Here is a 13080-nt window from a genome sequence, read left to right on the forward strand (position 1 = left end):
AGATCATCGATAAAGATGATGAAGTAGCTATAACCATCCTACATATCAATGGCCACACACATCGATGTGTACCAAGATAAGTAATTCAGTGGTCCTTTCCCATATCCTATAAAGGATAACTTGATCATTTTTTTTTGAAGATAAGATTCACAAGCTGGATACGATTTTGGATTAAGAGAGCCAAGGATCCCATCCTTTTTCAGCTTATTTATCCTGTCCTTTCCAATATGACTAGTCTATGATGCCACAAGTACTTTTGGTTAATTTGATCTTTGGATCTCTTTTAACGTATGGCACTCATTATTTGCTCATTCAAATTCACATTTGCATCAACATGTAAGTGATATAGACTATCAATTAAAAAATCACGTGCAACTAATTTATTTCGTAAATAAATAGAATAAAAATTTTTATTGAAATTAAATTCAAAAATATCCTGTGCTACCACAGACATGAAAATCAAATTCGATTAATTACAGGAATAAAATAATAGTCCTTCAGATCTAATCTAAATCTGATGGTAATCAAAAAGGATAAATGCCAATGATTTTTATAGTAATTTTTACTCCATTGTCGATCCGAAAAATCATATCACCTTCCCTCAACCTCCTATTTTCTATTAGATTCTGCATTGAGGTACATATATGAGCACTAAACTAAGTCCAATACCTAATTAGAAGTAAAAGAAACCATAAGTTAGATTCAATTATGAGCATACCTTCTGAAGGTTTATCATCTTTTTTGATTTTTAGGCTCTCTAGATAGAGTGGATAGTTCTTTCTTCATGGCCGTCAGCATTACAGTAGAAACACTTTTTCTTTGCTTCAGCTTTCTTTGAAAAGTCCTTCTTTGGTTTGTTCTCTTTCTTCTGCTTCTTAAGCGATTTGTTTTTCTTCTTCTAACCAGACTTCTCTTAGTCGAAGAATCCGCTCCACAGTGAGAACAGTATCCCTTGAACTTTTCAAGTTCACTCAGAAGTGACCAACATGTTGACCAGTTCAGATATAGTGCAAGCAAGTTTGTTTATATAAAAATTTATAATAAATTGACTATATGAACTCGTAAAGGATTGAAGGATCAAATTCATCTGTAATTTCTTTTGCATGTCAAGTTCGAGTTCTCAAGCTCGTTGATGTCCTTGATCACTGTCATACAGTGCTCATGGACTGATTGACCTTTGGCATCTTCAGATTGAAGAGTCTTTGGATATTTCGAAGCACGCTATACGGCTTACTCATCATATAACTTTTGTAGATGAGTGATCATAGCCCTGGTAGTGGGCATATGCTCATGCTAGCTTTGTAACTCATTTGATATGGATGCCAGCACATAGCACTTGATCTGACTGTCCTCATTCGTCCATTTTTCATAAGCATTTTTTACTCTGCTGTAGGATAGTTTGGTAATACTAGGATTTCTGATCGAGTACATGATCTAGTTTTTCAAAAATAGGATAATCTTGAGATTTCTTAACCAGTCTTTATAGTTTGTTTCAGTCAAACGATTGGATTCAAGGATGCAGATTAGAGGGTCTGAGGCTGATATTGTTTAACTACAAGAGTATAGATTCAAATTAGACTTTTGTACTTAAAAATTTATATTTGCTTCTAGAGACTTTAAGATACAAACAATGACTCCCACTAATTTTTTAGATCCTTTCACTCTTCGGATGGGAAACAAAAATTCTAACGCGACAACTGGATTCCTAGTAGGTGCTACGATCCCACCGATGCCATGTACCTCACCTAACAGTTATTGATAATATACATCGATGTATGGATAACTCTTTACCAAATGCTTCTCTAAGTATGTTGTAGTGACTTGATCTCTAAGCATATGGGCTCATCTAACGTTATTGACCATACTCCTTTGTTAAGCCTGATCCACAGTTCAAAGTAGGTGCAAGATGTCATTGGATCTCTCACCTAATAGTTATTGGCCCAACCCATCCTTGCCTGGAGTAACTCTTTACTAATAAAGTGGTTGCATGTTTTCGGTGCAACTGAACCACTATAACCAACCTAGAACAATCAACACCAGTAGCATGCCCGCACATTTACAATGGTGGAAGATCTATGGACTTAATATTTATAGAGAGATTTAAGTTTAGTTTTATCTAATCAGTCATTATATGATCGATCTAATTAGCGTGGGTTAAACCAAACCGCCAAGCAATCTTATTCAAAACTCAATCTTTCAAATTGGTCAGATAAGTAAGATTGGTGGGGGTCCCTCCATTGCTTTCCTTAGACATAATATGTTAGTTAAATCAGTGAACGAAATCAATTAAATAATCATCTCTCAATTATTTTTTTAGACACCAATAGATCAATTGATCCAAATAGGTTAGTTTAAGCGAATCAGGCTCAAACTATCGAATCGATTAGGTCCTTAGATTGATCATTCTATATATGGGATTCAATCGATTTGATCAATAATAATTACATGATCATATAACTTAATTGACTTAATTCTAATCAATACCTGACTCGATTTGATCAATTACTTAATCAAATTAAACCTATTATGTTCAAATCAAAAATCTTAGATGCAATCTAAGTACATGACCTAATTTTTAATTTTTTCATAACCAAAACCCTTATGCACAAATACAAATTTTAGATTCAAAACTAAATTTCAAATCTAAATTTTTTACATGAAAGGTAAGTTTTAAATTTTGAAACTAATTTTTAGATTTAGCATACAAACATATATCTCATATAGGTATGTAAAATTCAGATCTAAATAAAAATTCAGATTATAACGTGATATCATATATCTCATATATAAATTATGAATCATATTGATAATAATTTTTAGATCTAAATATGCAATCATATATCTCATATATAAATCATAAATTAGATCAAATTAATTTTCAAATTTATGCATGCATCTACATATCAACTATATGATCTAAATATTAAATCTAAAATAAAATTCAGATTCAAAATAATTATCTATATATCTCATATATTAAAAAAAAATTAAAATTTTTTTCAAAAATATGTATGTCAATTTCATACATATGAAACTGTGGCTCTGATACCACTATTGGAATTTTATCAAGGGCATGTATGTATGTTTCAAATTTTTTTTAAAATAATACAGCAGAATAGAAGATTAAAAATATTTTTTAATCTATATTATGTATGCATAAAATATAGAATACTAGGATCTAATCATATGCTGAAATTGAACACATGCAGAATTTTATACTGAAATTGAATATGTGATCGAATCATATACCTGTTTCGCAAATCTTTTCTTCAAATTTGGTTCTGAAAGAGAGTAAGTTCTTTCTTAGCCATATAAGTGCCCGATCTCTATAGGTATCCACTCAGGATTAGCCTAGAACAGTCCTCTTTGGTGTTGATCCTTCTTCTCTAAGAACAATCAACCTGCGAATCTGAATGAAGTCTGGATCGTGATCAACTCTTTATCATTTCTTTGATCTTCTTCTTCTCTACTTCTCTTCTTTTTTTTCTTGATTATAAAGCAATCAAGGACTAAAAATTAGCAAGCAAAGAAATGCCCAAACTCTTCTTGGATGTGGAGAAGTGGGACGCCCAACACCCTTGGGCATTGGACTTCAAAAGGAGAAGAGAGAGGAGGCATGGGGAGCTTCTAAGGGAAGCATGGGCTACTAAAATTCAAGCTAAGGGCCTTAGGGATGGCTCTTTTAAATAGGCATAAAGTTTGAATCCTATTCAAAACCAAACAACCACTTAATACAAGTCCTACTTTCATTAGGAATCCTTATTCCTTTAATTATTTGACCCCTTTAGGAGATCCTTTAGGCGCCAACTATTGAAACCCTTGCACCCACAAATACACACACCACATGACTGCCATGGAACGCCCCAATTAGGTCCACATGCCCTCTCTAGTGTGTGCTTGTCCAACTTGATCAAATCAAGTGGTGCCCCATCAAAACTATCAAAAAATTGATTAAAGATTTGATCTCTTAATTTATATATCCAAAACTCTGAGCACCCAATAATTGGAGCGCAATGAATGTTTAGGTTATTAGCAGATAATTAAACTTGAATTAATCTTATCAAATAAAAAATTTAAATATAAATAAAAAATTGGGTTCAACCATGTTTAGCAAGGTTACCTTAAATCTAATAGAGTTTTTCTAAATCCAATTGGACGTCATAAGTCTAATTGCTTATTTCAGGTCTAATCCTTTATTGTGTGACTCCATAGATTCAATTATATTTAGTAGTGAAATATACAATGATCTCTATCATAGTATCATTGAAACTCTTTTCAATAGATCAAAACAGTTCCACTCTAACTCATCAAGGATTATCGATCCTGAGCAACCTTAGTGAGTTCTCATAACTATCAGTGACACCGAGCAGTATGTAGTGACAACCCAGTAAAATCAAAAAAAAATTCAAAGTATAGTTCACATGTGATTCAGTCCTCTATCGTGAGTCCCGACTAGATGGCAAATCATGGATAAATCGTCAAATCTCATCATCAGTCATATGATAGATTCGATCAACTCAAGTCTAATTACGATCCTCATAAAAATTCTTTTCCATCAATCACACTATTGTGGCCACAGACTCTCGAATTTAGCCTCTTAAATTTTATAGGACTACTCTCTATCAAGGTCGATAGATTCTATCTAGATACGCACCTTACTCCTACAGTGGACCAACTATCGTCAACTTCCACTACAAGGGCTCATTAAGATCATGTTTATATATAGTCAAACTTTATCGGCCTCACTGCAGCAGTCATACCATCGCAGGTCAAAGAATCATTCTCATAACTACAGCATCGTGACAATCACTGACCATAGAGTAGAAATCCAAGTGATCTCTCATATAGTCACGCTCAATACTAGTTGTTCTCTAACAACCATCCACACTCATCATTCAGTGTCTTTACACTATAAATTAGAGACTCATCTACTCCGAAAAAAATGATCTGTGCATCGGTCTATCCGAATCGATCACCATCTTCATGATAATACTATGACTGGGAGTATTTAGGAATTATATACATATCTTTCATTCTCAACACCTTGAGAATATGTATCGAAATGTTAATTCCATGGATGATTCAAGGACACATCATACTTGAATGAAAATTAAACTTGCCTTTTTATTGATCAAATCAATGTATTAAGTATAAAATTGTATCCTAAATTTATTACAATGTTTCCGCCATATTGACTTTTAGGATATATATCTAACACTTTCTTTTCTCCAACACAATACAAAAGAGGCCGACAGCTGCTCACCCACAACGACATTAGGTGAAGACTAAGTGATGACGATGACCTCAACAACATACTATGGCCGGTGATGGTTGGTAAAACAAAGAAGGAAAAGAAATTAGGAAGATAAAATCTGGTTAGATATTGATGGTTCACGATGAGATCCTAGCCAGCAATGATTGCATGAGATAACGATGGAGAGAGAGAGGGTGCCAGCAAGGTGGGAGGCTGTGATGTGTCGTCTCGAATGATGGGGCGATAATGATTGGGCTAAAGCTTTTTTTTTTTTTTTGGCAATGATGAGCCTCCGATTCTTCAAGAGGGCTTTAGAGCTTTATAGACGATGGAGGCTAGGTTTTCTAGCCTTCGACGAAGTGAAGAAGGAGCCGAAGTCGGACTCATTTTCCGATTCAAACATGAGAACTTAGTTCTTTTTTTTTTTTTTTTTTTTTTTGACTACTTTACAATTTGTGCCAAAAAAGATATGGTCCTCACACCTGTTGCCCAACAATATAGGAAAGAGAGATAAACTTGAAGGCCGCTGAAGCTAATCTAGCTCAGGGACCTTCAATGTTTAAGTCAGATAGAGCTCTAGGAATAGTGGAGGGAAAGGCAAAGACCAGAAAGTAAAGAGAGAGTAGGGATATGTGTTCTTGTGATGCATAACTAGTATTTTGGGCCTTCTTTTATAGATGAAGAGTCCATGTCCTACTGGGATTGGGCTCCTAGAGTCTGCACCTGGGTGGAGATCGAATTATCCGGATGAGCCTATAAATCTGGATCAGCCTATAAATCCAAGTCTAAACTGGTTCGATACTGTGCCACATGTAATTCCATGATTGGCTGGTCTCACTGGAGCACATCTGGAATAATACGGATCTCTGAAAACCTTGAAGCATTTTATGCTCTCGTTTTCATATCGACTTTTTATTTCTGCAACTTAATCCTAATTTTCAACAAAAATTCCAAAGAATATAAGCTTTTAAGAAATATCCGCCAATCCAATGCCATCATTGCCAAGTTTAGAAGTCACTAGCTAGATTCCGACACCTCCCATTGCTTTTGTTCATTTTTTCACAAATAAAGGACAAGCATTTCGGTAGTTCAGAAGAGAAGGTAGGTTGTCAGGACCATCACCTGATGCAACTTTGTGAACTTCTTGTTATTTCTTTCTCCGTATTCATAGTATAGCCTCTTCATATGATTGCTTCAATAATTTTCCAACCTCGTGGATGCCCAGTTGGCTAAGTCAAGAAAGACATAATAATGCGCATGAACCAAGGATTGTAAACTTTCTGATACAATAGCCCAACAACCATCCAGATCAGTTCTCTAAACTTCCACTCAACAACAAAGACTCCGGGTCCACCTAGACACCAATTTACTCACTTCATGGGGACGCTGTATCCAACAGTAAGCATGATCAGAGGGATCTAGAAGAAACATGGTCCTTCGATTTAATTATTTTGAATGATAGCAAGTGCTTAAGGGAGTTCAACTAAGTTCATTTGTCCAATGATAATTAAACAACATTGTCTATTGGAACATAGTCTTTGAATTATGGCCCACATATCAACAGGATTCATAGGATTCCGCTCATTCAATGTTCCACTATGGTGGCATTTCCTACACGACAAAGCAATTTGGAATCTTTTTTTATCGATCGCATGGTCCACATGGTACCTTTAAGTGATATTTCTTAACACGTGCGTTCAGACCAATGGTTTATAATTTAAGCGGGTCCAGCCACCTAAACTCTAGCATTACAAGGAAGCTTCCGAGGATAGCGTTCTACTTGCGGCTCTTACCACTGGAATTTGAAAATTCTTGAAGGAAGAGAATGCAATAAAAGTTGGTGGACGTAGCTCTCCTCGATCAGCACCTTTATCCTTCTTCAATCCTCATGGCTCAGGAGGCCGACTACTTCAGCGATTATATGGTCATAAGGCCAGATAAAGGAGGGATGGCTGATCTTTTCTATCTCTTGTATTCCTCTAATGTTTCTGATAATAGATCATTGAGTGTCCCATCGGAACACAAGTTGACCAAATAGGACGAAGATGGGCTATCTTCATCTCCCTTCTGCTCCAAAGAACTCTCCTTTTCTGGAGGAAGCCATTGGCTTGGGTTGGCGCTGCAGTTGAGTTCTGGTTGAATCTTCTGACTGACAACCATGGCTTTGGATCGCTGTTGCATAGCCTTCTCCGAGGTGAGTAATCATTTCCAACACTTGATATTTTTATAGGGCATCAATGTGAGAGTCTTATGCTATTTGCTAGTTACTCCGTAAACATATGTCCATGGAAAAAATAAGATGCAAGCATTCGCATTTAAAGAAAAATTTATTGGAATTCAATTATGTTCACTTACCAATTTGTCAGTTAAAATGAAACAAAATCATAAAGTTCCTAGAATATGTTCTTAACATTAGAGTCCGATGATATTTCCAATCGATTTGTATATAGTTTTAGTTGTTAGAAAATCTAGAAAGATGATATTGATCTGTTACGCTGTTATGTATTCCAAGTTTCATGTACGTATCTCAAAATTAAAGGTGTTTATATTTTTATCCAAGTAATTTACATGGTCTTCTGACTAGTTTGATGAAAATTTACAAAAAAAAATTGAGCATGGATTCTTCCAAATTATGGTCCATATACTTCCTAATTGTTGTCAACGTAAGTCGAACATTTTCCTCAAAAACAAAAAAAAAAAAAAGAGAAAAAAAATGAAAGCCGACGATGCCTTTTCGCATTGTGATCATTATTAATTAGCTGCCTACTGCATGTCCTGCAGTATCAAACTCATCATCCAGAAAGGAAATGCAAATCTTACTCAAAAAAAAAAAGGAAATGCTAAGGAGATAAGTAAAATCAAGCTAATTAGCTCCTCTTCCAGCAAGTTTTATTAGTCATAAACATTTCATATTATACTACTTAGTTATCTCTATGTTTCTGAGGAAAAATTATCCTCCTGATCAAACACTAATTAAATAATGATTTATGGAACGCTAGCTAGTACCTCACATGTACTGTGAGTCTAAACTTATTTTTTCAAAAAATACACCACGTGTAGCTAAATTTACTCAGCAGTAGATGTAAATCAAGGGTTCACGCAATGATTCAAATGGGAGACTAACGCAATGATACTTGCCATCAGAGGTAAACAATAGTACTGGTGAGATATATAGTTCATGGATTTGAGGATAGTTTCAGGTGTGTGTATTCCATAGAAAGAAGTGGGAAATCTAGATAGGGCTGTGTTTGTTAGTTGTTACTGTATTTATGAATTATGACCATTAAATTCAGGGTGCTGTTGTTCTTAACCACCTCCATGTTCAAATGAGCTTCGTTAGGTTGGTCTGTCGAGTCAGCAGTGCTATTTTACATAGGTTCTTGATTTAGTTTGGATTTTGCTTTTTTGCTTTCTGATTTTTGTTTTTGTTTTTGTTTTTTCTCTTCGGATGGCTGCAATTGGATGTCCTTGCCTTCTCCTTGTCACGTACCAAAGCTGTTATTCAGAAGGCAAGCAGTCCGGTCGTCATCAGGCATCTCTCAAGATGACTGTCATCATCATTAACCAGTGATGTGGTTTATGGTTTAATTTCATGGGTCATCTAATAACAGTTTAGTTAATTTTTTGGGGTATCTTATATCTCTATATAATGTGGGAACCAACGTTTGTGATACAATTCCAAACTTAGCAAATCCAAGTCCCTCTGCACATATATCTCTTGTTTTCTCTGTGGTTGTATTAAACTTGGGACGCACCAATATAATTGGAAGAAATACTGGACACAGAGTCAGAGATTTAGATCTAGACGCTGTCTGACAACAAAGGCATGTTTCAATTTATAAAAATTTCAAAAGTTATAACTGGATTGTTGAGGAAACACATTTCATTATTTCCTTTGTATGGGACAAAAGTTTATCGAAAGTTAGTTTCATTTGTGCCAGTTGACAATTCTCTGTCCAGTATGCTAGAAGTATCATATTGATTGAACATTGGGTATGCATTTACTGAAGCAGTTTATAAGACATGTTTGGAGGCTGATATATTCATTGGTCACTCCTATTCAGGGCATGCTGTGTTTCCGGACAACAAGTCTTCATCCTATATGTCAGCTGTTGGACTCATTGACACAAGGGTAGATTTGGACAAAAAAATTAAACCAACAGATGAAAAATACCTTGCAGCATTATCTATCATGGCTGCAAAACTATCATATGAGAATGAAACACGCATCAAGAACATTGTTAGAGACCACTGGAATGTAAGATTTCTTTTTCTTTTTTTTTCCTTTTTTGGACCTTCAGGTCATAGCTGACATGCTTCAATTTTTATAAGTTAATAGCTAAGATATTTTTTGATGATAAGGGGAGGAGGATATCCACCCGTTGTTAATCGCTAAGATATTTATGTTGATGAAAGTAACATTTTTGAGCTCGTGTGCAGATGGAATTCGTGGAGTTTTATAATTGTTGGAATGGTAAGATTACTAATTACTCCTTGAAAGGTTTGTAACTATTTGGAATGCTGTTAGCATCACTCTTCAAATATAAAAAAAATTGGAGGCTTGAAGTTGAGCAGACAAGCAAGTGAATGATGGAGGAATCCTATATATTGTTAAGATAAATATTATGTAATAATTTTTCTCAGATAAAAAGGATCGAAAACACACTTGAGAAGTTCATCATGACTAATTTGGGCCTCCAGATTCTTCATTCACCTAAAGTCCACCTGAGAGATACTCCATCTTTTGAGAAAAGCTTTTCAAATCCTTTTTGTTAACATTGCACAGGTTCAATTTATGAAAAAATGATACTGCACATGGTCATTCAATCTTTTTAACAATAGGATATCGTTACTTACCAAAAAAAAAAAGGATAACATTATATAGATCGAACAATTAATCATTATTGGAATCTACTAATTTACCTACATATACTCATTCAAAATGCCATGCATTTCTTATATCATGTGAAGGAATGACTTGTTTTCCTGAAATTTTTAGATGAACAAGAAGCATTTACCACACAAGCCTTTGTATTCCGTGATAAAACTGTGGATGCCGAGTTGATTGTTGTGGCTTTCAGGGGCACGGAACCCTTCAATGCTATCCAATGGTGTACTGATTTTGATTTCTCATGGTATGAGATCCCGCATGTGGGCAAGATACATGGAGGCTTTATGAAGGCCTTAGGTTTGCAAAAGAACACTGGGTGGCCAAGAGAGATTGAACAAAGCAAAAAACGACCATATGCGTACTATGCCATTAGAGAGAAACTTCGGCGCTTGTTACGCCAGAACGAGAAGACAAAATTTTTAGTTACAGGCCATAGCTTAGGAGGGGCATTGGCGATTCTTTTTCCGACAATCTTGGCATTGCATGAGGAAACTTGGTTGTTGGATAGGTTGGAGGGAGTGTACACATTTGGACAGCCAAGAGTAGGAGATAAGAAACTAGGAGAGTTTGCGGAGAAGCACCTAGACAGGCCTGAGCAGAGGTATTTCAGATTTGTTTATTGCAATGACATGGTACCCAGGTTGCCTTATGATGACTCCACTCTTTTGTTCAAACACTTTGGATTATGCCTCTATTACAACAGCATATACAAAGGAAAGGTCAGTACAAGGACTCTCTCTCTCTCAATGGCAGAGTCATCCCTAAACTAATCTTTTGCACTTATGATACTGGAACTGTCATGAAACCTTCTCTCTTATGTCAGTTCATATTCTTTTCTCCCACATGAGATTATGGTCCTCCAATGAAGCTCTCTTCTATCTTATGTAAGATCACATTTCACAATCCCCTTCTAGGAGCGCCAACGGCCACGCAGTCTAGGCGCACTCTGGTTCTCTCTTAATATTGTAGCTTACTGTGCTAATTTTTTTTACTTCTTCTGAGAAAACTAACTACGTTCAATTGAACAATATAAATACTGAAATGGTCTAAGATTTATTTCATATTGTTAATTGATTACTCCAATTCACTTTCAACAATTAATTATTCCAATTTAAGGATATAAAATAGAAATGAAAAGGTATAAAATCAAAATCTTACATTGCTTTCTGGTGTGATTTTGATGTAGGTAATGGCTGAGGAACCGAACAAGAATTACTTCTCATTATGGACAGTGGTACCCAAGTATTTGAATGCATCATGGGAGCTTATTCGTAGCTTCCTAATTGGATATGTGGAGGGATCAGAATATAAGGAAGGATGGCCAATGAAACTAGTTAGAACTTTTGGATTGGTGATCCCAGGCATACCGCCACACTTTCCTCCAGATTATGTCAACTCCACAGACTGGGGACATCACTAATACCAGGCTATGTAACTGAAGGCATTAAAGTTGACTAAAGTAACTTTCCATGATTGTAGAGTAGCTGAAGTCCCATCGAGTCCTATTCTTTTTGATATCATTCCGACTGCATATTGGATTTCTTCGCTGCAAATCATGAGTTTGAAGAGGCTAATTTCCCTGTGGATTGGCTGGCAAGCAGAGATTTCAGTTGTGATATTTCCTCAAATAATACTGTTCATCTGGAGTTATGTTTTTATTACAAACTGATTGTATGGGACTTTCTTATTTATGGTCTCATTGAGGCCATTTAAGAGTGTTCTTCCCTTTTTACAAAAAAAAAAAAAAAAAAAAGGGTGGGGGGCGAGATTGAGCTTGTCTTTTAGATAAGTTTAGTTGGGAACAAGGCTGTCAAATGAACCGAGCAGCAGGAGCACACTTGGAGAAGAGCCTGAATAAAGCTCAGACTTAAGCTAAATGAACCAAGCTTGAATCAGCAAAACGGCTCAAAATTAATTTTAAACCAAGTCAAATCAACCCAACTTGATCAAACTGGTTGCCGATGATTTGACTCGTAAAAATTTGGTTAACTAATATCAATAAATAGATCATTTATCTTCTCCCTACAGATTCGGAACAATGGGTTCTAAAGCTCCTCCATCTCTCAAAATTCTGTGTGGTCGTTATTACTTTCTCAAGCGTTCACCCAACCAACAATAATTATCTGGGGATTAAACATTTTAGCATCCAAACCAGCCCTAAATGAACATTGCATTAGACGAAAGTTGAATTCTGCGAACTAATCTTCAGAAGTGAGCAGAAAGATGAAGAAATAAGGAATACCTGAGCATTTGGAATGTAAATGCAACTCAATTGTACTTGCTGGTTTATGCTTCAGCACAGGCTAAACTAAGCGTTGCGCCAATGTCTTCATGTGCAAAGATCAATAGGGACTATTTTAGCTACTTATTTTCACATCTTTCCCATTGAATGCCCATCCATATCGTCTGGAGAGCAAAATAGGCGGACAGATCTATGTTTTTAATTGTGTAAGTTTAGACATCTCTAGTTAAATATATTGATAATATCATATAAAAAACATGCGGTGCCTTTTTTTTTTATTATTTTTAAAATATGTGAGAGATTTTTATGTCGTGAATCTGAATATCAATTGCAATAGTCTAAATTTATCTCCAGAGACACAAATAATTGATATTATTTATTTTTTTGGATATCCATCATTGTGTTATATGTATTCATCTCCAGAGACACAAATAATTGACATTATTTATTTTTTTGGATATCCATCGTTGTGTTATATGTATTCACTAACCGATGTGGGACTAAAAAAGTTCTCTCTACACCACAACACAGCCTTCCAGTCAAGAGAGAGTATGTGTGGATAGAACGCTTTCCACAGACGACGTCAATGTTCATGTGGGAGAGAAAATTCTAATCTATATAAGTCATACTTTCTCTTGACTCTAATCGATATGGGACTAAAAAAATCTTTTCTACGTCATCACAATATACTAA

At 35.4% G+C, this 13080-nt stretch overlaps 1 protein-coding gene across 1 annotated transcript; it reads left to right on the forward strand.

Annotated features, from left to right (window-relative positions):
* Positions 1-7014: 7014 nt before the first annotated feature.
* LOC105060914 (triacylglycerol lipase OBL1) lies at positions 7015-12189 on the forward strand. The gene is given in 7 exon segments (XM_010944790.4): positions 7015-7251; positions 7254-7448; positions 9319-9512; positions 9695-9728; positions 10254-10864; positions 11332-11542; positions 11545-12189. Coding segments are annotated over 7 exon segments (1413 nt in total). The 5' UTR covers positions 7015-7142; the 3' UTR covers positions 11604-12189.
* The last annotated feature ends 891 nt before the right edge of the window (positions 12190-13080 follow it).

Source organism: Elaeis guineensis, chromosome 13 (genome assembly GCF_000442705.2).
Source record: "Elaeis guineensis isolate ETL-2024a chromosome 13, EG11, whole genome shotgun sequence".
In the NCBI taxonomy this organism is placed as follows: domain Eukaryota; kingdom Viridiplantae; phylum Streptophyta; class Magnoliopsida; order Arecales; family Arecaceae; genus Elaeis; species Elaeis guineensis.